At 35.5% G+C, this 27,976-nt stretch overlaps 1 protein-coding gene across 2 annotated transcripts; it reads left to right on the top strand.

The window, feature by feature from the left end:
• The first annotated feature begins 712 nt into the window (after window positions 1-712).
• On the top strand, window positions 713-27,904 carry LOC124362521 (caprin homolog). 2 transcript variants are annotated; one of them, XM_046817099.1, is made up of 10 exons: window positions 713-900; window positions 8,909-9,151; window positions 9,946-10,107; window positions 11,837-11,995; window positions 17,614-17,725; window positions 20,576-20,700; window positions 23,534-23,743; window positions 24,570-24,705; window positions 26,410-26,748; window positions 27,599-27,904. In XM_046817099.1, the coding sequence occupies exons 1-10, from the start codon at window positions 784-786 to the stop codon at window positions 27,667-27,669; spliced, it is 1,674 nt and encodes a 557-aa protein (XP_046673055.1). In that variant the 5' UTR covers window positions 713-783; the 3' UTR covers window positions 27,670-27,904. The 2 variants fall into 2 exon arrangements, with proteins under 2 accessions (XP_046673055.1, XP_046673054.1); XM_046817098.1 differs by having other exon boundaries at window positions 715-900; window positions 20,573-20,700.
• Window positions 27,905-27,976: the final 72 nt, after the last annotated feature.

The raw sequence follows: 27,976 nt of genomic DNA, 5'->3' as shown, positions 1-27,976 counted from the left end.
GTAGAATTGTACACGTTTTCCTCTTATTAGTATAAAACATAGGTATAAGAGTTCCTGTTTATCTTTTGAATGAGAGATCAGTTTGTTAGATCTATTTATTCAGTATATGATCTGATAAACAGATAATGGAATTGCAAACTCTTTTAACATTTATTTATATTTTTAGAGTAGTTTGGCAGGATCTCATGTTGCGTGAAAAATAAATGTACGCTGCGACTGATTTGGCAAACTTTTTAATTTAATTTAATTTTTAATTTTCAAAGTGTTGTATGCTTAGCCATCAAGTCAGGACTCAATAATCGAGTGACATTGGCCAGTATGGGGATAACGATAGAATTAAGTGAGTGGGAGCATCACTTAAAAGGATATAGGACAAGCAAAGTACAACTGAATAAAAACTAGATGTATTATACAACGTGTATGATTCATATGATCTTATTTATTTCACCAACGTGTTTTATTTGTCACCTGTTATTTCTATTAACAATATAAAATAATGTATCACACATCAGTTTGAAATCCTCCAAATAACGTGTTTTAGAGTGATAAAAATTTCTTAATAAAATGTTATCACAATATTATTTCTGTAAAAATTATTTTAAACATAGAACAAAGGATTGTAAATATTAGTGTTTTACATATAACATTGTTTGGAAACCCAAAGCGATAAACAGAGCAAAGGCCTATTACTTGCAATTCTGGAAACAGCTTCGGTTGGCTGGCTTTGGTTTACATGAGATGACTAAAAGAGATCTCTTACCTTTGTTTCTATCCCTGTGAAAAATGCCTTCCGCGTCTAGTGCAAAACTCGAGAAGCAAGCCTCTTCGGAGGCTATAGAACCGATTAAACAAGGAATTCTAATAGTAGATCACAAAATACGGAATCTCGTCAAGAAGAAGGTAAGTTGTAGTTTACGTACTTTGTTTTATTACGTCTAATATTTGATGTCGGACAAGTTGCCGTTTCCATGTGCTCCTGCACATCGTCCGGGCTTGTCATTTTCCTTTGCTGCGTAAAACAATTTATATATTCTTAAAATATTGAACATCAATTTGTTACAAGTATTTAGATTAAAGTAGCTTAAGCTTATTTATATTCGTCATGTTTTTAAAAATATTTTATAATGTAGGACCAATTATTAAGTTCAGAATATAATGCAATTCTAGACTCATGCTTACTGTTTTAAGAAATCTATTTGGTCCAGTCTATCCTAACAATTCCAAGTAGTCTATGTCAAGTTTGTTTATAGTTTAGATAACACTTGTAGGCTATCAATTGGTATAAGATAGGCTAGGGTAAGCCTGAGAACTGCCAGTCCTCTTTTAGATGATAAGAAATTGTCTCTAGTGGCAATCATCAATGTAGACAATGAAAACATTTTTTTTTAAATTCGTGTAACTATAACCTGAAAATGTTCATAATGTTCTCTGTAAAATGCTATGGAGTTGTGTATTTGTAGGTCTGGGCTGCAGTATGATAAAGTGACCACCATTTAGGTAGAATCTTTCCTAATTAATTATGATCATCTGAATTATTGGAAATTAAAATATCGAACGGATTTACTAATAGGCTTAGGTACTGTATTTGAAATTACAATATAGTCAAGCTCTAATACATATCTAAAAAAGTAGTAATTTAATCAGGGTAGAGTACAATAAGCAGACCCGGTTTTTACATCGCTTAGTAAAATCATTGGTACCTAATATAGGATTAGAATAAAGGAGCTATAACAATCAAACAAGCAACTAGAACTGAAATTAGGAAAAAGTCTTAAATAATAATAAAACAAACATGTATAACAGAAAATACGAAATATGCTGACTATTTGTATGTTTTCTTCTGGGTAAGAATGATAAACCACGTTCAAGAAGTTATTGAAAGCATCCTCTCTACAAAACCATACTTCTCTTTTCTGTACAAATACAGATATGATCTGCAAGCAGGATTGCTGACATGCTACTTTTTAAACTTCATTTCATGGCCCTCCACGAGCTTTCGACTGTGTTATTGTCTATAAATATATAAGAAGATATTACATAAGTTAATTATCGTTCAAGATCAGTATCAGTTGGTTATATGGGTATTTATAATTAAGTAATAAAAATCGTATTCTACCTGTTGATAATAAATGCAAATTATTAAGGCTATTTGTAATTACATGCAAAAAACAAAGCATTGTAACATTTAGTTACTTTTTACTTTTTTTTGAAGAATAAATGTGTTTGACAGCCTGTGACATAAATAACGCTTGTTCAACAATTACCAAGTAGAGACAACCACACCAATACTCAAATATCATACAAGTGATATTTCCTTTATCTGAACTAATTTTTAATAATACTGTTATTTGATACATTAATCCTGGGACTGATAGGTGTTAATTACCTAGAATGATACAATAATATTGACAGTTTTGTTGATAAACATATAAAAATTCATGGTAATTGTCACATTAACGGCCGGAGCGGCAAAATACGAGTTTCGCGTTATTAACTTATTGGTATCGTCCTACAGAACAAATCAATATAGGGTTTGACGGGATGGAAATGAGAAATAACGAAGTTCTAGAACATCAATAATGGAACAACTGTTCAAGCGCGGAGCAATATTTCCATGTTCTACATCCACATCGGGCATCACGTGACCTTTTGTGACCATGATTCAACCTCGTGATGACATCATCGGATGCGGCGCCATCTTTGCAAACGTAAATGAAAAATAATACTGAAATAATCAGAATTTTGATCCATGTTTCCATTTTGATCCAAATGAACAATGTTTTTATTAAATTTCAAGCTAAAAATTAATTTAGTTGTTATCGAGTTCAGATAACTGATACGCTATCAGTCCCAGCCGCAGATAATATTTACGACACACCAGTTCACTACGATTGGTCGAACTAGTAGATGGTTGATCCATGATTGTCACGCACTCACTTGATCCAATGTACAGTACACGTTATCTCTGACTTCTGCCCCAGAGCGCTCAGATAACAGATACGCTATCAGTCCCACCCGCAGATAATATTTACAGATATCCAGACACAGCACACAAACAGAACATTAAAACGTTAAGAATTTAACTATTTATGTACATACCCTCTAAAATCATGTTATTTGTCATTTGCACCCCCTAAAACCATACATACAGGGTGTTTCAAAAAGGACTTTACAACTGAAAATTCATATAACATTTATTTAACAAGGTACAGAGCTGGTTTTGGTGTTGTTTTAAAGGAAAACAGTTCAAGTTTTGACTCGTGTAGTCCGCTAGTGCCTAATCGCGCCGCACAAGCGCTAGTGACAGTTGCGTTAAACATGGCTGCCTTCACTGGACAGGAGCGTGCTAGTTGTGTGTTTTTGTTTGAAGAATCGAAGTCTCACTTTTTACATAATCAAGAATTTTTCTTAAAAATTTATTTCTTACATGTATTTTTTATATCTGGTGTCATAGTGATGCACTACATTACTGCTACTTTTGGATGTTTGATGTTAACATTCATGATCAAATCAAATCAGATTTTTATTGCCTGAACATTCTACAACCTTTGGCAAAAGTCAACTTTTTACTTGCTAGAATTTTGTCATACACCCCACAATAGATCTCATTCAAACATACAATTTACAAATTTACATACGTCCATTCATTCGCCAATGATTTCCACTTCCAGCGACGGATTCAGTCAGTCTTGTTAACTGGTGGTCTCCCAATCATATACTAAAAACTCGTCTACATTATAAAATGTTTGTGACACTAAAAAGCGTTTCAAACAAGTTTTTAACACCTTAGGTATTGGAGCGTTTTTTATTGAATTTGGTAATTTGTTGATGAAGTGATTTGTTTGCCTGTGAAGGCAAGCGTTCATAAACCACCGTTCTGTGTCTACCAGTTAAGTAGTTATCTCTGCCTCTAGTCTCATACGCATGTATGTCTCGGCTATTCGTCATGGTACATTTAGACATACAAAACAGAGTTGTTTCCAAGATGTAGAGACTGGGCAGCGTCAACAGTTGTAAATTTTTGAAGGCTTCCTTGCACGACTCTTTAAATTTCAACAGAGCAATAATGTGGATAGCTTGTTTTTGCAGCTTGAACACTCATAAATTTATTGTTTTCACAAGCTCCCCACAACACCAACCCATAAGTGAGATGGGGATAAATTAAGCCATAATACACCATCATCAGAACCTGAATAGGGCAGTATTTGGCTAGAGACCTCAAAACATAAATGCCTGAGGTCAGTTTGGAGCAAACGTGATCGATGTGATTATTCCAAGTCAACCCTCGATCTAGGTATATTCCCAGGAATTTCGAGCAGTAGACTTCTTCCAGCTTCCAGCATTGTGTCAGCCAACATAATAGCTGGCTCGTCATGCCTGTCTACTGATCGCAAAGCCAAATTTAGAAAATTAGATTTTGCAGAATTTGTTTAAGATTGAGGCTGTTGAAATGTTGGACGCAGCTATTGATCTCAACAAAACTCTGCTGTTCCAGAATCAATTTTGATTTGCTAGTGAAACAGAGTCATGTCATCAGCATACTGCACAAGTTTTCCGTGCAGAAGTGATGAACCTATGTCATTAACATAGATCAGGAAGAGAATTGGACTGAGAATTGAGCCCTGTGGGACACCATAGCTCAGGTGAATTGGTTCAGATAATTTGTTTGAGATCTGGACAATTTTAGTTCTGTGGCTTAAAAATTACCCGAGCCACTGGAGGGGCACGCCTCGGATGCCATGAGATTCAAGTTTGTCAAGCATTGTAACATGGTCAACGCAGTCGAATGCTTTCGATAAGTCTATGAACGCACTCAATGTGGGATCCCGACGTTCTAGCCCCTCTACAGCCATATCGACTAGACGTACAACTGCGTCTATTGTCTACTTACCTTTTCAGAAGCCAAACTGGTCTTCAGATAGCTGTTGTGCTTATTCAAAAATTGAAGGATTCTTACCAAGTAAAGTTTTTTTGCTCAAAACTACCAAAATTGAAGGCAAATGATGGCTTCAAAAATATTAAGTCCATATATAAATCATATATTTAATTTTTTTAATTGTTCTTTGACAAAAATTTTAATTTTAAAATGGTTCTGACAGTTTTTTTAAGTTAGAGATTTACCTTTTTTAGTAGCCCCTTCTACACACAGTCGATGTAATGTGAGAAAAATAGTTTTAAGGTATCAGTACTGCATAAATCATACATTGAAATTTGTATTAATTCAAGTTGGTTGAAAAGGTGTTGATTTATCATTTCTCCTCCAGTCCAGGAATTCCTCAATGGAGTAGTAAGGGCGGTGAAGAAGCAAGGTAGTCAGTTTTCTTCTGAGCTGCTGTTTTCTTGTGGTGTTTTTGACCTCTTGTGGTAGGATGTTTAGAAATTTTGTTCTGGTATGTGAGTTGTTTTTCAAAGAGGGTCAGTCAATGGGTAGGAAGTGTATAAGTTTGTGCCGCTCTTGTGTTGTAGGAATGTACATCAGCTCCTCTTGTCAGGTTTTGTTGACTGGCATAAATAACTGCTTCTAGGATGTACAGAGCTACTGCAGTCACTAATTTTTGCTGTTTAAAGGCATCTCTACAGGATTCCTGGGGTCCTAATCCTGTTAGTATACGGACTGCTTTTTTCTGTAGCACGAGTACCCTTTGCATGTTAATTTTGGAGGAACTTCCCCATACATTTATCCCGTATTTGAGGTGGCTTTCAAACAGAGCAAAGTAAGCACATCTTACAACTTCCGCACTGGCAATCTGTTTTAGTCTACTTAGTACATATAATGCTGAGGTAAGTTTTCCACATAATTGGTCAAACTGGTCGTTCCAGGAGAGAATTTCATTTATGACTACTCCAATGTAATTGACTGTTGTCTTAATCTTGCCCCCCTGGACATTGTCATTCGAGCTATGGCCAGGAAGAGTGCCTACTGTCTTCAGCAGACGGGACTCTGGTCGGGCTGCAGCGGTGGGCACTGCAGAATTGGCACTCTGATACAGGAGGATGTTTTGCATATGATCTCTGATCAGATGCCACAAAAGTTTTCCTTTGACAAACCCTTTAGGATTATTTTACCCTCAAGGGATGATTGGTCAGAGGGGAAGAAACCTCTTCCACCAGCGGAGCTCGAATGGTACACAGACGGCTCCAAAACAAAAAGTGGCACAGGCGCTGGAATTCTGGGAGTGAGACCATGTAGGGAGCTGGTGGTTCCTATGGGTCCGTATCCGACAGTCTTTCAAGCGGAGGTCGCAGCCATTATGGAATGTGCTCGTGAGAATCACAGAGTTGAGGCACCTAGACTCAAACCCCCTGCCACATTCACTTGAATACTTTTTTGGCAGAGTGGCTAAAGCTGTAACGGGCTCACCACAATATAAACAAATTTGTTTATCAAAAATTCCTAAATTTTAACATAATTAGTGACAAATTATGAAAACATATCAACAAATATCAGTGTACTATGAGGAAAATAGTTTTTGGAAATTCAGATGTGGCGAGTTTTGATACATCACTTAAGGGTTTGGCAGATTTTGAAACAAAATGAATTTAACTAATGATTTTGCTTCAAAGGGGTTATAAATCGTAACAATTGTACATGAATGTAGGCAACACATAAGGCATAAAGGTATAGTAATAAAATATTTTAGATATTGCAAATTCTGTATTGTGTTACCAGACAAATTTCACTAAATTTTACTTTAAAACTAGATAAGATTTGAACAAAAGGTAACGTATTAATGAGCAAACATTTGCGAGATCACTGTTTTAGATTAATGTTTTTTACTAAAAAAACTTCAAGATTGTCATCTTCAATTTCCTCTACTACTTCACCATCATCGTCCTCTTCTTCTGTTTCTTCTGTATTTCCATTTTGATTTTTCTCCACTTAGAAGTAACATTGAAGAGACTCAAGTGTTTTCCAATCATATCCAAAGTGTTTTGAGAGCAATTTAGCAACATCCCTAATTTTCTAGGTCTCACTCACTCACTTTTCAATCTCAATCAGCATCATATTTTGATTTGTATAATTTGGTTTAATTACTTGCCTGAACGTACCTGTGTCTGTTATATAAGCAACTTCACCTTTTACCTCAACAGCAGTTTTGTCTTTATTTTTCATTAAAATAATTCTTTTGGAGGGATTGATCTAAAAGTGCCAATTACCTGGTTTCATTTGTATCTTTTCAGATTCACTTTTAAAATCATAGACTGGTACTATCACTCCTACTTTATGAATAGTATCATGTTTTACTAATCCTCATACTTTTCTTGTTTTATAATGGTATCCTTTTTTCTTAATTTTTTCAATTTACCCAAAAACACTCAGGTGGAAGAAAGGAGTGCTCTGCCATAGGGAAGGTTATTTTGATGCTTGAAATTTGTTCAAGGGCATCGTAAAAGTCATTTCACTAGCATAGCATTAAAAACAGTTGTTTTTTATTTTGGCCACCCTAACCATAAAAAAAACACTTTTGTTTTTGTTTTGTTTTGTTTTTCCATCAAAATTTTCATTCAACAAGTGATGATAGGAGATATGAGTTGATTGAACTGGAGTTTTTTGCGAATTCACTTTCACACCACGTGTAGCAGTGGACATTTTCTTTTGTTAGATTGGTGTTAGAGTGGCCATTAATAATAGTGAAGTTGTAAAATGAATACAGCCTGCTAAAAATAATCTAGTTGATCAGGAATTCTAGGCAATAGTAAATTCTTTTGGCAGTCAAATAATAAAATTACCTTGGCCTTATCAGCAGTCCTCAAAATTTCATAAGAGACATTAACTTTTAACTACTTTACTTGTTTTTTAGTATTCAACATTCGCTTTTTCTCCATTTCTTTTGATTTTTAACTGGTCAATCAGAAACAAACATGTCAAACAAGCATCTGTTTTCGGTGAACTAAAACGAAAGTTAAAGTACTTATTGGTTACTTCTTGAAAATGAGATTCTTTCACTTTGAATTCTAGATCAACAGGATTGTACATTTCACACAAACATCCTAATGTTTAAGTCAGGCGAGAGGTGTTTTCTGTTAGTTGCTCTGTTTATTGTAATGTGATTCAAGTACCCTCAGGTCTTGAACAAAAGCTATAACTTGAGCTTTTTTTCAGCAAACTTTTCAAATTTTGTGTCTCCTCCTCTAGTTAGTTTCGGTGCAGATTTTCCGTATGGTATTTGTTTTATTACTCCTAAAACCCTGACTTTATTCAATCCTAGGTTGAAGAGATAATCAATTTAACGCTAATATCTGCAAAGCCTAAAATCGTCGGATTCTTTAAAAAAAAAAAATCACCGCTACCCACAAATGGTGAAAGATAAAATTCTTTGAAAATAATTTTTGAACCTCTTATTTAAGTATGGTAAAAACTTAAAAAAATTAAAATATTTTAAAATAGTAAGGCAATCAATTTAATTTTTATTGGACACTTTATATGGGTCAACACCCTAATGGTTATTTTAGAAGTGACTTCATTTAATTACAAATTTCACTTATCTTTGGAAAACTAAACACAATGTTCCCAATTGCGTGTATTGTTGTTATAGTTTATTAGTTGTTATAGTGTGACACTAAACATTAAACACAGTGTCACACACATACACGCACGCGCGCACGCACGCGCACACACGTGCACACACACACACACACACACACACACAAACTGTGAGAGTCTAATTGTAATGGTAATGATATTTATTCAAATTAGGAATGATGTGTTTAATTTCCTGACTTGTAAAAATAATTTAAACATTTTGCAAAAATTATTTACCAACTTACGAAACTGCTAGAATTCACCAGTTTTGGAACGCATTATTGTTAATTACAAGGTTTAATGAACTATTACAACATCTAAATAACTGTTTTGCTTTTAATCTCAATGATTATCATGTAGTTACTGACTTGTTCACTGATGCAGGGTCGCCTGGATACGTACAGGGAGATACAAAAGAGTGGAAAGGAATTGGAAAAAGACCAGAAACAATCGCTGTTGAAATACGATGAGGTTTGTCAAAATTTGGCATTCGCACAGGATTTGAGCAAGCAACTGAACACTATAGCACAGGATGCTGTCAAACAGCAAAAGAAGAAGGAGAAGAAAGAGGCTTATGAGAGAGAACAACAAGAGACTGCCAAAGTCAAGGAAATTCTCATCATACAGGTAATTTGATTACATGTACATTGTAGAATAGATAAATAAATTAATCTTTACAAGACCGTGCTGTCAGTATTTACTCTATACAAAAGTATGGTAATAGCGGATTAATCTGCAGATTCTGGGTATATATGGGTTCAAACAGAAGGTAGGCTTGGTTTCAGAGAGATACAATTATTGGTTATGGTTAAAATGGGCCACCTGCACTTTCTAAGTTTGTTTGTCAGGATAGATTTTTACCATATGTAATAATAGAGTGAATTGTTTAGTCCTATATTTCTGAAATCTTTAAAACACAACATCTTTAAGTGTATTTATGAACATTGAAAAGTTTTTGTGAAAATTTTAAACTAAATTTATGACATTCAGCACAATTTTTCAGAAAAGTAGTTTTCTAACAAATATTCAATAAAAAAATGTAATGCTTAGACCTGCTTTGTAAAGCACTGTTGAATTTAGGTGTACTCTATTTTCAAAAATTAGCATGGCCCGGGATAGTTAGTTGATTATTTGAAATAATTTGTCGATATTAACTTCATCAAGTAAGTATTAAATTATTGTAAGTAGTAAAAAATTACTCAAATAGCGTATTATGTGTTTTATGCGCTGTATATACATATAAACAATGTAATTCATTTCTTGTTAGATTGGAAAATTCTACCTTATTTTGGAGTGAATAATATATAAGATTAAGCTTAAAAATTAAGCAAACAATTGTATACTACTAGTATAAGCTGCCGTTCAGTGTGTTCCTATGTACGTGTTGACATAGTTTCCATGTTTGTGCTGATTTGTTGTAGGATGTGCTGGCCAGTATGGGTAATGACACGGTACGGGAGGACTTCTTGGCTGGTCGGAACCGGGCTGTCCAACTCACAGAAACTGAGCTGCAGTATTTAGATGAGCTGTTTACTGAGGTGTCACCCAAGCGGGAGCCAGAAGAGGACCAACCTTCTTTCCAGGTAAGGATGGCTCACCTTGGTCTTGGAACTATAACTAAAGTGTAACTTGATAAATTTTTTGTCTGTAAATCTTAATATCTTTTATGTGTCAAATCATCGAATAGTCTGGAATTTTACCTCTTAGTTTTGATGATTTTTTGTATGGAAATTGTACCTATTAAGACAAAATGCCTGAGTACGAGAGTGGTGGTTTGATAAGTTTGGTAAAAATAGAATAAAATATTGTTCTAGAGGCAGAAAACACACTTTATTTCTCAACATAGTCTTCTTGTAAGGCTACACACTTGGTCCAGCAAGTTTCCAATTTTTTCAACCCATTGGTAAAGTAGGCTTTTTTGAACTCTGCAAAATAGTCCGTCACAGCGGTGGTAACTCCGTTCAATGAAAATTTCTTCCCACCAAGCCAAATTTTCAAGTTTGGGAATAAGAAGAAGTCATTCGGAGCCAAGTCTGGTGAATAGGGTGGGTGAGGAACCAATTTGAATCCCAAGTCAGGCACTTTTGCCTTTGCGATAGCTGCTGTGTGGGCTGGAGCTTTGTCCTGGTGAAACAGCACCTTCTTCCTTGCCAATTTTGGAAGTTTTTCAATGAGTTCCTGTTTCAAATGATCCAGTAGAGCAGCATAGTAGGGCCCAGTTATGGATCTGCCTTTTTCCAAATAATCTATCAGTATTATACCCTAGGAATCCCAAAAGACAGTGCCCATTAACTTTCCAGCTGACAAAACAGTCTTCACCTTCTTTGGTGCCTCCCCCCCACTCTTTGTCCATTGTTTGGTCTTCAGAGTGTAATGGTGGGTCCAAGTTTCATACACAGTTGAATCTGCGCAAAAAGTCTTGTGGATTGCGCCTGAAAAGTGTGAGAGGTTGTTCGGAACACAACACAGTTGCTTGTTTATATTTTCCAGAAAAATCTTTTAGTAATCTTGAAGCTGACTGTTCTTTTTCCACTTATAAAGATCACTTTCTTCTCTGATAGAACACCACGCAGGACAAGAATTTAACAAAAAATCTACAATCATGTTTATATAAAGGGAGTTTTGGGATTGAAGTAAAGTAGCAGTTCTTTACAACATCTCATTTCAGTCTAGATGAATCTCCTGAATATATAAAGTTCGTGTTCCGAGTAACACCAACTGATATGTGGGATACAACACTTCTGGATTTGTGACAGTAGCATATGAAAATTTGTGCAGGCTGGGATATAGTCTATTGTGACAAAAAATAACAAACATTTTACACTCAAAAGGTTATACCAAGAAATGTATTTTAAGTGCCAGGAGACTTTTGATTAATGTAAAAGATTTAAAAAAATGTTATTTCATTGTTCGCCATAAGCTCATAAAAGTTTTAAAAGATTTAAGGTTAGCACTATTAGTATAAATGTATGTAAAACATTGACCAGCAAAGGGAGATAATTTCACACCTAACTGATTGCAGAACACAGTACCTTACTGGCCACTCACACCAAACTGGTATGTACTCCAGTAACAAAGTATTTTTTAAACATGAATTTAAATAAAAAATGAAATTTTAAGATTTGGCTTATGAATATAAGGTTCATACGGTGATGACTGTTGTTTTGTGCTAAAATACCTAATATGTAGGTTACTACTGTGGATCCATAATCCATTTTAAATTGATGCTTATAGGACAGAATGGAAGCTGGAACTGTAGTTCCTACATAAAGTTGCCATTGGAGTGTCTACAATCTATTTTTACATTTATAGGAGCAGGCACAGAATGCAGCCAAACATCTGTTGAGTATTGTTGACGGAAAAGATAAAGAAATCGTCGGTACCAAGTACAGTACCCTGCGGGAGCTGATTGAGAAGATCAACAACAGCGGCTATTTTGACTACTCTGCCACTCAGGAACCAGCACTTCAGGTCAGTGTTGTACTGTAATTTATACTAATTGCAATATTTATAATTGTTTGAGGAAGAAACAAAATTTAATTGCGGTGGTTATCAATAAATAAAATGAGGTGAATCTTTAATATTGGGAAGAAGGCACTCTTTAATTAAACAGGTTGTCTCCAATCTGCACTCTTCCTGTTTAAACTGGTTGAGTCCCAGACTGATTTTTTTAAGGTTATGCTACAGCCCACATGCATCATGTTTGCTGCATACTAAGTCTGCTTCACAGACCGCGTGTATCAAATTTGATCACAAGTAATGGACTCATAAAAGGCTCCGTATAGTATTTGCTGCACGTTTCAAGCCTATAACCCTATACTACTGTGTTGTCTGGGCTGTGGGTAAATGCCAGGTGTTGTTGGTTTGTGAAAGTTGGCCACACTGTACCCCCAACCACATTCTGACATCACATATGAGCACATGGTATGCCCGGGACCAGACCGTGTGTATCAAATATGCGCACACTGTTTTAATAGTTCAAAGTTGACAGTTTAAAGTTCAATGTCAAAGCATAAAAACATTTCAAGAAAAGACCATGTTAAATTAATGCGCCACACTAAAACTCAGTCTGTGACTGAGAAAGAACAGGTAATGACTCCTATTACAATGACTAAAAATCAGTCTACTCTTCAAAGTGAGTTGTTGGTCGAAGATGTGAGTAACGGAAGTAACAACTCTAGATTTAATGAAAATGTGTTATTGATAGGTGACTCAATTATTCGATATGCAAGTGAAATAAGCTTTAAGAAGGGAGCAATAGTGGAACTTTGTCCGGGTGGCAAAATTAAGAATATAAAAGAGAAATTGTTAAAGTACACTGGTGAAAAAATTTCTGTCATATATTTTCATGTGGGAACGAACAATCTTAAAAGATGGTATAATGGAGGGGCTGGCTATAACGGTGGCCATGGGAAGCGTGAGGCCCTCCATGACATGGCCGACCTTTTGTTCACCACCAAAACCCATTTTCCTAATACTATGGTTTTTGTTAATAGCATATTAGTAAGGTCTGATATAACATATAGAGCTTTGTTTGATTTTAATGATCAGCTGGATGTCATGTGCAACAATTTTGGTGTAATGTTTGTTGAGGCAAATTGTTGGGTGAAGAAGCAACATCTTGCCAGAGATGGTAGGCATCTGAATAGAAAAGGTAGCCATCAGCTAGGAACTCTGTTTTCAGAAGTGTTTTCTGTTGCCTTCGGTCTTAAAAAGGGATATGACACTGTTAGTGTAATTCCTGGCTTGGAGGAAAATGCCTCAAAAGAGCCAATTCTGCCCGAGGAGGTTCCTTGCAGTCCATCTGATATCACCCAAGGAGAAAATTTTTTAGAGGATCTGTCTCAAATGACCCTACCACTGTAGCTGAGCACAGATCACCTTGCAAACTAAAGATAGTTCACCATAATGTTCAGGGTCTTTCAAGTAAGTTTGACCATTTTCAAATGTTCATTGAATCTGAAGATCCAGACATAATTTGCCTTTCGGAACACCATTTAAGAGACTTGGAATTTGAAGTTGCATCTTTCTACGGATATAATGGCATCACAGCCTACTGTCGAAAAACTCTTCATAAGGGAGGTGTATGTATTTATGGTAAGTCTTCAATCAAATCTGAGGTAATAGATGTCTCACGTTTTTGTCTGGAAGGCAGGTGCGAGCTTGCTGCTGCCAGGTTTCACCTTAGTAACACCTCATTTTTGATAATCACTGCTTATAAGCCACAGCCTTTTTCCTCCTCAATACAGGAGCACGAGACATTTTACAGGTGTTTATCAGAATGTCTGGAAAAAATTATAAGTCCAGATATCAGAACCATTGTTGTGGGCGACTTCAATGTCGACTTGTCTGTGTCTGATGGTAAAGTTGATGACTTGATTTACACCATGGCTTCTCATGACCTTGAAAATAAGGTAAAATCTTATACCAGGGAATTTAAAAACTCCAAGTCCCTGATTGACCATGTTTACACCGATCTCCCTGATGACGTTTGTAGTTGTTCCGTTTTAATTACTGCATTGTCCGATCACCATGCACTGGTGATCAGTGTCAAACTACCCACTTCAAGTGACTCAAGTCATCCTAAGTATTATCTCAAGCGATCGTTTTCTGATGATAATATCCGTATTTTCAAATATCTAATTGGCAAAGAAACGTGGTCTAATGTTTACGAGGCTGGAACTATAAATGATAAAATGCGTCTATTCCAATCTTCAATCTCCTTTTATTTTGAACAGGCTTTTCCTGAAAAGAAAAGAAGAGTTTGCAAAGGTGCCTCACGCAGCAAAGTGTCCTTGAGTGATCACCAATTGAAACTTAGAGATATGGTTCTCCAGTGGTATTGCTTCACTAAAGATTTGGATTCTTCTGATCTGAAGAGAAAGCATTATTTATCATTGAAGAGAGAATACAGGTCTTGTGTTAGGCTTGCTAAGTCATCTAAGGTGCTTGATGTTATACAAAAATCTTCTAATAAAGTCAAAACTATGTGGGAGATCGTTAATGAAAGTAGAGGGAAGAATCAGTCTCCATGTAATGTCCCCCGCACCGTCAAAGATGACAAGGGAGTTGATATCAGTGATCCAAAACTGGTCTCAAACATGTTTAACAAATTCTTTATTGATGTGTCTAATAGTGCATCAACCTCATCCAGTATTCCTCATTCTTATGTGCAGCCTGGATTGTGTACATCTTCATTTTTCTTATCACCAGTTACTAGGAGAGAGATAACAGATATCATCAGGTCTTTGAAGCCAAAGACGTCTTCTGGCTGCGACAGGATATCATCTAAATTGCTTATGTCATGTAGTGAATGTTTTGTTGACCCACTCGTTCACCTTATTAACTGTTCATTCGAAGGTGGAGTTTTCCCAGATTTGTTGAAGCTTTCTGTTGTGAAGCCCTTGCTTAAAAAAGGAAGAGAGGATGAACTCGATAATTTTAGACCAATATCTATCACATCAACGTTTTCAAAGATATTTGAAAGGGCATTCTTAAATAGATTATGGTCTTTTATTAATCACAACAGTATTTTGTTTGAAAATCAGTTTGGGTTTGTTAAAGGACGGTCAACTGTCAATGCAATGTTTACGCTCATCAACAAAATAGTAAATGCCTTGGATAGAGGTAGGTCTGCTTCCGGTGTCTTTTTCGATCTTCGGAAGGCTTTCGATATGGTTTCCCATGACATCATGTTGGAAAAGCTCGAAGGCATTGGAGTTCGAGGAGTGGCGAACCAATGGCTTTCATCTTATTTGAGGGATCGTCGACAGGCCGTAGAAGTGTCCTTCATCGATGCTGCAGGCACTGTGAGGCGATGCTACTCGGATGTGCTGAGCGTTAAGGCGGGGGTGCCACAGGGCTCCATACTCGGCCCTCTTCTGTTTATTATATATGTAAACGACCTCAGGAGTTGTATTGCGGAGGCCCAATTGTGTTTGTTTGCAGACGACACGTCCATCGTAATGGAAAACCAATGTCGTGAGGCCATGGAGGTTAGCACTTTTGTGGAGTCTAATAAGATTGTTCAATGGTTTAGGGAAAATGGTCTAGTGGTAAATGCTGCTAAAACCGCAATTGTTGAATTCGCAATCTCATCTAATAGCATTAATAATCTCAGCGTTTGGGTCGATGATATGGAAATCCTTTCTGAACAGCATGTGAGGTTTTTGGGATTGTCTATAGACAGAAACCTGAATTTTTCATCCCACATCGATTATGTAGCACGTAAGCTTTGTTCTGGAATCTTTGTGCTTCGTAGACTGGCACCTTTTACAAACGCTGCGATCCTCTTAACAACCTACTACGCTCTAATTTTCCCTTATCTTTCCTATGCGGTGACAATCTGGGGATCGGAAAGTTGTCGCACAAAACGGCTTTTTGTCTTGCAGAAGAAGGCAGTGAGAATAGTAGCTGGCATCCGTCGAATGGAGACTTGCAAGCCTGTTTTTAAGGAACTTAAATTACTTACCTTCCCAAGCATTTATGTTTTTCACACCTTGATTTTCTTACAGCAGAACCATGGTGTTTTCCGGTCCCTTGTTCCTCAGTCGGGATACAGTCTTCGACAAAAACATAAACTGAATATTCCTTACCATTCCACTACTTTTTTTAAACATCACACCTTTTACAATGCCACGTCCCTTTTTAACGCTCTTCCTGATGCTCTTAGAGCTGAAAAGGATTTATTTTGTTTTAAAAGAATGCTTAAAGCTTATCTTATTGAACACTGTTTCTATTCTGTAGATGACTACATTAATAGCAATACGTAATTTATTTAGTCCTTCCTATGTATTTTGTTCCTATGTAAATTGTTCTATACACATGATTGTACTAAGTTGACGCAAACCAATGCATTGTAGTATGTTATATGGAATAAAGGATGTTTTGATTTGATTTGATTTGATTTGAATAAGGTTAGAAACCAAGTTTTTTAACTTATTCGCATATATCTTGAAAATATACAACGAGCAGAAGATTTATATACATTTTAAGCTACATGGTCTGGGAAAAAAGATTTTGTTAATTTTCCGTGGTCTGTTGAAATAAATTTCCATGCAGCAAATTTGATGCACGTGGACTTAAACTGTTAAGCTCCAGGTGACCTATTATTTTTTACCGTCTTTACTCAAACAGGTTTATTAACTGATCACACTTTTAGACCTGGGCCCTTAGTAAAAAGTAAAACGTTTTTATTAATTCATAATATTAACTTTATGTAGGAAAATCAAAATAGTGAATATCTGTTATGAAAAACAAACAATATCTACTCGCAATAATATTGTCATGGATTGAAAAAACAAGTATGAAATAGACTGTAAACAGCGAAATTCACATGTTCATATTTGCATAGAAGACCAAACTATGCATATGCACTTCATTGGAAACAACAGTGTGAAACAGTGTAACCTACTGGTACAGACTATAAAAAATCCAAACAATTAAACAAAGAAAAACTCACAGGCTTTTAAACAGTATAGGTTATAATGCGATTTAACTGGATATTAACATTGGTAGAATGAATTTTAAACAGATGAATGTTTATTAAAAAAATTTTATGATGATGTTTAGTGATAGCTACTGCCTCAACTAGGGCATTAGGTTGGGAACTGACGAAGACAATATAAGTTGGGGGAAATCTTCAAAGCTCGTCATGTAGATTGCGTCCATGACTGTCCGAAAAAATGTAAATTTAATTTCTTGATACAGGACTATGGAGTGCTTTAGTATTATTTTACTTGTTTGGGCTTCTGTATTAATTTTACTGCATCTGTTATGAGGTTTTACACATTTCAAATGATTCGAATTTTTTGTTAAAAGCCTGTCGTTAAAATCAAGTTTGTCACAGTAGCATATCTATTTGAAAGAGGCAGTGGTGGTGTTCATAAAACACAATCATCACTCATCTTGCCAAGGCGTTAAGACAATGATGCATATGATATTTCCAACCAAATATAGTACTAGTTAAAGTGTTCAATTTGGTTATAGGAAGCGATGGAGGAGGCTGCCCCTGAGAAGCAAGAGCCAAACTGATACATGTAACATATGGTTAATCACTGTAGAGTTAAAGTGCATTGATTTGGTTATAGGAAGCGGTGGAGGAGGCTGCTCCTGAGGAGCCCCCGGTAGTTGAGACGTTGGCAGAACCTGAACCTGAGGAGATAGAGCCAGAGCCAGTACAATCGGCTACTTTCCAACCTTGTAAGTAACCACTTGCATTGAAATTATTATATTAATAATAATCTATAAAGTAGTGATGTATTGAAGTAGAATCTCAGGGTGGCCACCCGACCGGGAAAACCGGGAATTTTTCTGTGAACCGGGAAAATTTCAAAAATAATGTTTCCGTCTCCAAGAACTTATAAAATCAAGACATAATTTGACAAGCTTCTTGATTCAAGAACTGATTAATCACGAGACATTGTATGTTACACATCGTGGCTCGTGAATTTGTGAGTGAAGATAGACATATGTTCGTGAGCTACATCTGACGCCGGTTGATCTAAGGTTACCTCCACTAGTATAGTGAGTTTATCTTGGTTAGTTCTACTCCTGGGCTGTAGCAAGCCTCCCCTCCCCCCCCCCCCCCCCCTCCCAAAAAGCATAATGCATTGGACAATTAAAATCGGCCAACCTATCGTTTCTGATTTTGGCATTAAACGAGTGGTATGATTTAAGTGGTAACATGGCAGAGCGGTAGTAACCACGATACAAATGGGTTTTTTGTACTTAATTATTATTCAGTTGTCGAAGTGGGGTCTCCGGACGAAGTTGTCCAACTCTTATTCTTTAGAGAAAATAGTGTTTTTGGAAAGACGTATGTTAGGTAGATAGCACATACCTAAAATGTACAGTGTTATAAACAGGCTTCAGAGCTTGGTTCATTAAATAATATAATGTTTGACGGTTTGATAAGAGGTGCAGCCCGGGTTTTTTAGTACACCAGAATGTCAGTTGGATTTCAAATCTCGACTGAACTGCCTTTACACCGGCAAAATATTGCGCAAGTTTTGTGTCCCAACTTAAACATCGCTAGTTTAAATGGATGCAAGTGCTCTCGCGAGCGCTGCCGCAATCAGTGCCGGACAGTTGGTTACAAGAACTGGAGAACAGTGTCGGCTATTAAAATTTCAATTATAAATATTGTCGAGACATCACTGTCGTGTGTGAACAGACTTTGTATTGACTCCCGGAACAACCAGCGTTACAACTGTAGCAAGTACTTGCGGCAGTTCTCTTGAATAAAATTGCTTATAATGTTCACATTATGCTATAGTAGTTGTGCAAATTCTCTCGCAACTTTACTTGCCAGTGTAAACGTAATTTAATTCTATAAACGGCAGATGGCTAGCCGATTGAATCAACCACGCTCATCAGTTTTCGTCGTCAGAGCGGCATTGGTTGGACGACGGCTGGAAATCCCGTCAGTTCTCCGGTCAACTGTTTACTGGAACGACTTCTTCGCACATGTGACAAAAAATAATCCAAGGTGCATGAGGATATTTGTCATGTTGTTTCGTAGTCCTTATCTAACGATACTGAGGCATTCTTCATGTATTGACCATTATTAGTGGGATATATTCAGAGCCACGATACTTTCGCGGGACTCTAACCAGGGCTACCACCAACAATGATCATCTGGAAAAGCGAGCATTATGCATGCATTTCGGACTCCAGGAAACATGCTTGAATAATATTTATAATGTCTCTGGAAATTTTACTAGCGATGGATCATTTCCATAATGTAGACAGGTAACAAAGTAATAAACTACTGTAAGTTTACAAATAATATTTGAGCTATAATTAGTATTTTTTATATTTATTTTGGCGCATTGTCGAGAGTCCGCACTGTCTATTCGTGGACAAAAACGATTGGCATTACTAAATTACCGATTGGTGAAACACATTTTGTAGTTCTTTGTGTATAAAACTATTTAGAAATATATAGCAAAAGAATAACGTGATTTATAAATAATATTTTAATTGAAGTTGTTTTTTCTGTGTTTATATTTGTCAACGCTAGCGTGTCTGCTGGTTCTATGCGTGGGATTTAGCTCCTTGATAGTAAACAGACGATCGTCACCGGACATTCGTCCACCGCTAGACCCAAATACTGGGCTACAGTCTGCCCCCGCGGTAGCGCTGTGTTGGTATTTATTTGTTATCTTTGTATTTCCAAAATGGATACATTATTTTCTAAACATCACAGAAAGGAAAGTTATTAGGTATACACAACGTTATGTTGTCACATCGAAAGACACAGAGATAAAAACTAAGGAGCTTAAAATAGGTGATAGCGATAAATCGTCACTGAATTTCTCGCATATTGCTGCGACGCAATGCTAGAACACCGCAGCTTTGTGGCATTTCTTGCAAATACTGCTACTGACGATAGAACGTCATTGTTGCACTTGGCGTAAGTGTTAAATATAGTACTACAGTTGTCTATTTGGTTTAAAATAGACTAGGTAATCGGAAATTTTTGACCGGGAAAACCGATAAAAAACCGGGAATTTGAAAAGAGATTTTGAGTGGCCACCCTGTTTCAATTTTTCCACCATCAGTTTCATTACATATCTTAAACCATGTCAATAGAGTTAGCCCAACATTTCCAAATTTTTGTATCCACATGATTTAGGCTCTATTGGAAATATATGTTTCAAGATATTCATTGATATCCATTTGCAGTATGCAAAATGTACCTTTATTTAATCAACTGTTTTTAAAATTGTGTTTTTTTATTAGGAGGTTTCAGTCCAATGGGGTGGTTGTGTTTGCTAAATGATAATGCTCAGTATTTTGTATTTTCTTATAATAAATGTGGTATTTTTTGTAGTAATGTAAAAGTTATTATATTTATAGCTAGTATAAATAATTATTGCTGAAAGTGAATAAAAATTTATTACAAAATCTGTTGTTTTTAAATTTTGGGTGGGTCTTTCAATATTCAACCATAGTCTCAGTTTGCTACATTTTAGATGATCAAAATATAGTTTGGATGATATCAGTGGTGTTGACGTAGTGTGTACTCAGTTAAATGTGTTGCAGCAGCCCCTGTAGATCCGGTAGTGGTCCCTGTTGTGGAAACAGCCGGACTCTACATCTCCCAGCGCCCCATGGCTGATGTACTCACCAACGTAATGGGCGCTGGTCCCACCACGTTTAACTTCATTCAGGTACTCATTCCACATTAAGAAGCAACTGTTTAATATACAATATCAGTGCTAATCAAATTGTAATTTAGGATATGAAACATGCAATTGATCCGTTACTTAATTTTCAGTAACTTTCAATCAATGTACTACTGTACAAAATTTAACGGAGAATTTCTTTTTTAATAAATATCTAGGAGATATATAATTGAACAGTTGTGAAGTGAAAAATTATTATTAGCAATTTGTAAGCATCAGTAATTTCACTGTTGTACAAGTTATAATAAGGAAAGTCTAGATGTATATCCTTGGCTGACCATATTGCAGAGTGATGAGTGAGAAATAGTATAACAGTTTCGAGCTCTGATAATCTGTGTTTTAATCAAAGCATTGTAATCCGATCAAGTGACATGACCTTTGAAGTCACTGCTGAAGTGATGTTGAGCAACATACAGTCAAATTATAAATATATTTCACGGTATTATAATCTACTTCCAACACCACAAATGTCTCTGGAAAACATTACTTTTTTTGTTTTTTATTGCCACTCCTTTGATATAAACTCACACCAAAATTAAAGTGTTTCACTATGATAATAAATGTCACTTCAACTATGGGCACTAGCCTGGCTACATTCTTAGCATACATAAAATTGCACTTGAAATGTGTGTGATTTTTTTCCACATAATAGCTTGCACATATCGTTGTATAATCCATGAACAGACTGCAACACTATTGTGTACGGTAAGAATGTACAGTGAGGCTGGAGCAAATGTTTTATTTGGTATTTATTATAACATAATATCACACGTTTTTTGTGGTTATTAACATAGTGAACACAGCTTTTAAAAAATATTTTACTTTTAGGCTTCTTAATTGCCTAAAGATAGCAAAGAATTTAAACTTGAAAGTTATGTATTTTATGTAGCCTTTAAATTGATGTTGTGGAAACCCACCCTTACTATTTAAAACAATATTTTGGGTAAGGTACATTTTTATATTTTTAAAAACATAAATTTTTATTGCACTGGACAGATTTTGAAATATTCAGCCATGCATGGGTGCATTAATTCAGTCCTGGCACAATTTAGAGCGGTTTCACACAGGCAGCGAAATCGTGGAACCCTTTTAGACGGCCAACGCAAGTTCTTCTTCTCTGTCTCATTCAGCAGTAGTCTCTTACTAAAACAACATTATTGATTGCACAACACTGGACTACACTCTACTTCTATTATAAGCCACTCAAAATTTAAGTCACACATTTTTAACAGGTAATAACATCAGAACTGAAATGAAACACATCTGTATTCTAGTTGAATCAAGACAACGAGAAGCAGCAACAGATGCACACGCTTGTGGCGCGTTTTGGCATTAAACACTGAAATCGACTACTCTGTGTAAAAGCACAGATGCTCACCCATTGTTTGTAACTCTATAAGTCCCAACAGGCGAGCAGTCATCAATAGAGAGTGATAAGCTGAGTTCTGTGTTTTGTGGCCCGTGTTAAACCTGCACCCGTAGTATATCGAATCACATTATGGAACGGTTCACATGAGAGAGTATGAGCTGGCCAATCGCCGCCGACACAACGTGCAGGTGTGATGATCCCAAATAACTGCCCACCTCTACAGGATCGCAGCCGATAGCGCTAACGTAGTAGATAAGTGGGAGCAATGAAAGGATCCAGAGGGGCTGTCAGTTGATCACCGGTAGTGGCGGACGCTCCTTTCTTTTTTTCTGATCTATCTGATTATAGGGGACGAAAACAAACAAATAAAAATAAATCAAATTTGTGATTTAGTAGTTGGTTCACAGATATCATATAAAATATTTTAATTAAATAAACCGATTAAATATTTTCACAATAGTAGGCTTTGTGTTATGGACTTTCGCCTACCAAATCCATATTTCAAGAAAGATTGGTACACCCACAAGGTTTAGCGACCGACTGCGGCAATTGGTAGACAGTGTGAACCTTCCAATGCTCCCTAACGCACTACTACGTTGTTGAACTGCAACACGCCACTGTGTTGGCTGTGATCTAGTAGTGGTGCGGCTGTTTACGATCGTCGCTTCTGCACGTAGTGGTCAGCCAGCCCCCATTTGCTTGAGTAAACTATTCCATTTAATTTGGTACACTTTTAAATCGCACTAAGACCGATCGCCGTGATTAAGCTTGCTTAATTTTTGCTCCTTAGACATAGACATTAATTTTTGCTCATTACTGGACCTTAGACATAGTCATGGCAAGGACGCAACGCATATTGATTCATTTAATCGCAAGTTGTAGAAATTTTCACGGTTTGCACATTTTATTCACAGCTTATTTAAGGTTTTTTCATGGTAAACAAAATCCACAGTTGGGCGGGGTCCCTGTCTATTTACACACATTCTAAGTTTATCTGTGTGAATATTTAACTATCTTTTATCTATATCTGTGAGAAAAAAATTAAAATTTCTTACAGAGGAGAAAAATTGGAAACTTAACACAAATACTTCAAAACATTTTGCCGAAACAAAAATACCTGTATATAAAAAAAATCTGTCTTCAAATGTATTATCTATCATCTCAAGTTAATTACTGCTACTATTCATTCTTATAGTCACGATATTTGCGTGTATCTTAGTGATAATACTTGAGTTGAGGTTAATTTTAAATAGTTAATCAAGTTTTTTTTTTCTGGACATAATATTTTTCAGTATTAGCATAATAAAAATTGATTGGTCTGAAATATTTAACAAAATTTTTTAGAACTTTAAGTTCTGATATAGAGAAAAGTTTGTTGACAGTATAGATAGAAGCAGTTAATTGAACCATCTAACAGGCACAATAATTCTGCAACACCTGATGTTACAGGAGTCAGAGCTGGAGTCTCCCGATGTCGGCGTGGTGGCAGCACCCGTTCCAGTTCCAGCAGCTCTACCTATCCCTTCACAGACTTTTACTAATGCCAGCTACGTGCCCCCACCACCCCAGCCGGAGGTGATGTACTCTGCTCCTGCTCAGTACAGCCCTGTACCTCCTGCACAGCCAGCACCTCCTCAACCTTCTAACACCTTCCAAAATGTTAGTAGAACTTTACAAATATATAAGAATGTTGTTTCCCAAGATATTACAGCTGTTTAAATTTGTAAAGTTTGTAATAGTGATGATTTTTGTATTTAACAATTGCATAACCTTTTCTATTTTAGACAATTAAAGTGAATTTGTAATGTGAGTTCATTCATGTTCGGATGTCCAAAGATCATTGTCCATATAAACTCCTTTAAACATTTATAGCTTTTTAGAAGTGTCAAGGTCACCACTGATGTTGAAAGGGAATTTTCTAGTGGAACCTATGTAGTTATTAATTAGCAATACAACTAAGAATGGATACTGTATATTCCTTTATGTTATAGTTACAGTGTTAAATGTAATTTGAGTAAATAAATTAATATTTGAAAATTTATTGGTAAATAAATATAATATTTCAAGCTTTGTTGTATTTTTTATTATATACAAAATTGAGCAATTTTATTTTAGCCTGTGACTAAAATTACACCAGTTAAAAAAAATTGTTTTACAAAACAAATAAAAATTAGAAAGTAGTTAAAATAGATGTAGTAAATTAAATGTTTAACATAGTGAGTGAAACCCTCTATTAAAACAAAATAAATAAGTTAAAACCTATTTTTCTAAAAAAAGTTAATGCTTTTTGTCAAAAGTCAGTTTAGAAAAAAAGTTGTTTCATTAGCAAAAATCAGGTTAAAGATTAATTGTAGAACAAATAAATGATTTAGCATATTTTAGCAAAACCTGTGCGTTTTGTAATTTTTGTATGAATGCATACAGTACATTCAGGTGTAGAAATATTATGGAGTCAATAGGTCAAATTTGTTCATTTGATGTTTAGACATCACAAGCTGGAGCAGGTGACTGGAACGAATCCACAGAGCAGAACACCGACTGGGCCATGCAGGTCGAGCAGAGTGAGAGCTGGACTGAACCACCACAGCAGACAGATGACTGGAATGAAAACTCCAATGATGGTGAGTTATCAGTTGGTTAAAATTGCCATTATCTATCAAATTTTCTGTCAAGGAGTAAGGAACCTAGTTTACCACAAAGGCACACAAGTTTGGTGACAGGTTGCGTTTTAATGAGTGTATTCAGGGATTGTTTAACTAAACTAACTCTTTGGGTGTTTAGAAAAATAAAACATTTTACAAAAGTGTTCAAATTTAAAAATGACATGTTTTACCCATGTTAAGCCATTTTGCAGAGTTATACTTTTGTAACTATTTATTAATAGTAGTAATTACTTCTAATGAATTAATCTTGTTATTTTCTTTAATAATTTTATTTATAATCTTATTTATAATAATCTTATATCTTTATTTATTTTTTGTATTGATAGTAGAATATCTAGAAAACAAATTATAATTGTGAACAGATCCTGAAAAAGTAAAATAGTTTGGATAAAATAATTATGGTCAACTTAAAAAAATATAGAAGACTCATCAACAGTATACAGTTTAGCTACACTAACTCGCTTTACAAATAAACGTGGTTAAACTAATGGGTTACGATATTTAAAAGTTTAAAACAATTATTTTTACCATAATGGAAAACATCTATAGGCATTCAGCATAACACAACATAAGTTCCTATCAAAATGTTCTCATTAATCCCTCAACTTGGGGACTTCCAAAAACTAACCTGTAACCTGGTGCAGGAGTATTTCGTGCTGAGCGAATAATGACATGTTTAGTTATAATTACATTTAGTATAAATAGTTCAAAAGTGTCTATAAGCCAAATTTAGGCCTAGCCTGAAGTAATGCGATAAACAATCCTAAGTTAGAATCCTAAAGAGTAGAGGAGGTTTTTTAGTGGGTAAACCCTGTTTTTAGGGGAGTCCCACACTACAGGCAGGCCATCTGCGGGCGTAATTGCATTTTTCCGGCCACAATTTTATTTTTTGTTAAGTTCCATTTAGTTGTGCTAATTTTAATGATCTAATAAATTAGCGCAAAATTATTACCAAACAATGATATGTATAATCCATACATTCTTCTCTAGATAGATACAACCATTGAAAGGAATAAATAACATGTTAACAGTATTTTAATATTTATATTACATATTCAAGGTCAGGTGTCATATTGCCTGTTTATAAACTATATAACCATCAAAGTTTAACTTTTTTTACAATAACATTAATTAGGCATAAATTATTAACACTTATTTTTTTGGGTAGTGCTACAATAAGTTGAATATTTGATTTATAGGTTTATGTAAATATGTCAAATATTTAGAAACTTATTTATTTAATCTAATATATAAATAAGGAACCTTCTACTAATTATTTTAGATGTCTGGTTTTAAACACATTGTATTAGATAATTGAATTTGTGATGTCAAAACCAGTCACAACTCTCATTATCCGTATTGAATGTTTGAAATGTATGTAATAAATTTTATTGTTTGAGTATAGTGATGTTTAACTTTTTATTTTTACAAAAGTTTTAAAACCTGTTTTTAGTTCTGTCATTAAAAATAATTCTTGTTGGACTTTCAAATAAAAGTTAAAAAATACAGTTTAAACTAAAAAAATAAATTCATCTTATGTTGAATACAGGTTCCAGAAGGAATAAGAAAAGGTGATCACTTGAAAAATTTACTGAACATTTCTGCATTCATTTTGTTTTTACTTCTTGGTGTAACTGTATTATATCTAATGCTGTGTTACAGGATTCCAGACAGCAGGTGGTCGTGGAGGTGGAAGAGGTGGACGAGGACGTGGAGGAGGTGGGGAGCGTGGTAGGGGAGGTCCCCGAGGTGGCCGAGGGGGCTACCAGAACGGCAGAGGAAACTATAATAACCAAAACAACCGAGGTGGTGGTGGTGGCTATTACAACCGTAACAATAATGGAGAGGAACGCAACAACTTCTACCAGAATGGTTACCAAGCTCGTGGTGATGGCGAGCGAGGCTACAGAGACAACAGGGAAGGCGGACCCAGGCGTGGTGGACCCCGTGGCGGTGGTGGTGGCGGCGGCCAGGATCGGGGACCCAGACCAGACCGTGGAGGTGAGTGCTTGGACCAAGTTGTAAAATTATATTTACATTCTACAACTAGTTTATATGACTCACGTTATTGTTATTGTTGTAAGAGTTAAAGTAACATATATTGATAGCTAGAAGTAAAAATTTTTGAAATAAATTATTAATTGTTAATCAGTTAATTAAAAATCAGTTATTAATTAATCAGTAATTATAAAATTATTTTTGAAAATTAAATGACATTGTCCTTAAATTACATATAAATACTGAGCTCATCCTGCAACATTTTTTGTCTTGGCTTCTTTAATTAATTTAACTTTTGAATGTAAAAATATCAAATATGTTGTGTTTGACATAGCAAAATGTCATAATGGAACCTTTTCAAGCTCTATAAAATAAAACTATTTTGTTTTGTTTTTTGTAGGTATGTAGTTGAATTTTTGTTATTATGCGGGTGGGAAATGGTGGATGTTTCATTATGGAAAATATCATTTTTATTTTTGACCCACATTAGCTTTGTACTGATCTGTGATTTGAGTAAATCAAAATAGTAGTGATGAATGAACAGGGTTGTGTTGTTGCTTGTATTATTCAAAGGATTAGGGTTTGGCTAGAGATTTTGTGTGATTTATAATTTAGTTGATTAAGTTATGATTTAGTTAGACTTTTTTTACCGAATGGTTTTTTAAGGCTATCAAAATATAGTGAATCCAATTCCATACAAAAATAAGAAAGGTAATAGACACATTATTTTTCAATCTATAAAGTTAAGATTTTAAAATTAAATAGATATTATATCTATTGGCATTATGTCCATATTCCATCAGCTAAAGAAACTTTCCCAGAGTTGATTGTTTTATTGAATATTGTTGTCTAGGTCCCAGAGGCGGTGGAGGCAGGGGAGGCAGCGGCAACCCTCGTGGCGGAAATCGAGGAAACCGCCAATAACACAACCTGTCTTACCAAACTTTCTGTGATGTTGAGTGGAACAGACTCTGCAAGTATTAAAGGCAGAAGAAAAACATATGTTTTACTTTTGCTAGGCAGGCTTTTTTCACAGGGATAAGAAGACAATGAAACCATGAAACTTTTTGTAAAGTGTTATAAATAATAAAAAAAATAAAAATAACCAAAAAAATAGAAAAAAGTGCAGTCCGTGATGAGACGAGAGTGTGGAAGTGACTTTTAACAGCTGCCTCAACAAGCTTGGTTCTGCTTTTATTTTGACATTTCCACCGCAGAGGTAACCATTTTA

This window comes from Homalodisca vitripennis, chromosome 5 (assembly GCF_021130785.1).
Source record: "Homalodisca vitripennis isolate AUS2020 chromosome 5, UT_GWSS_2.1, whole genome shotgun sequence".
Taxonomy (NCBI): domain Eukaryota; kingdom Metazoa; phylum Arthropoda; class Insecta; order Hemiptera; family Cicadellidae; genus Homalodisca; species Homalodisca vitripennis.
This window is presented reverse-complemented; position numbering and strand designations above follow the sequence as displayed.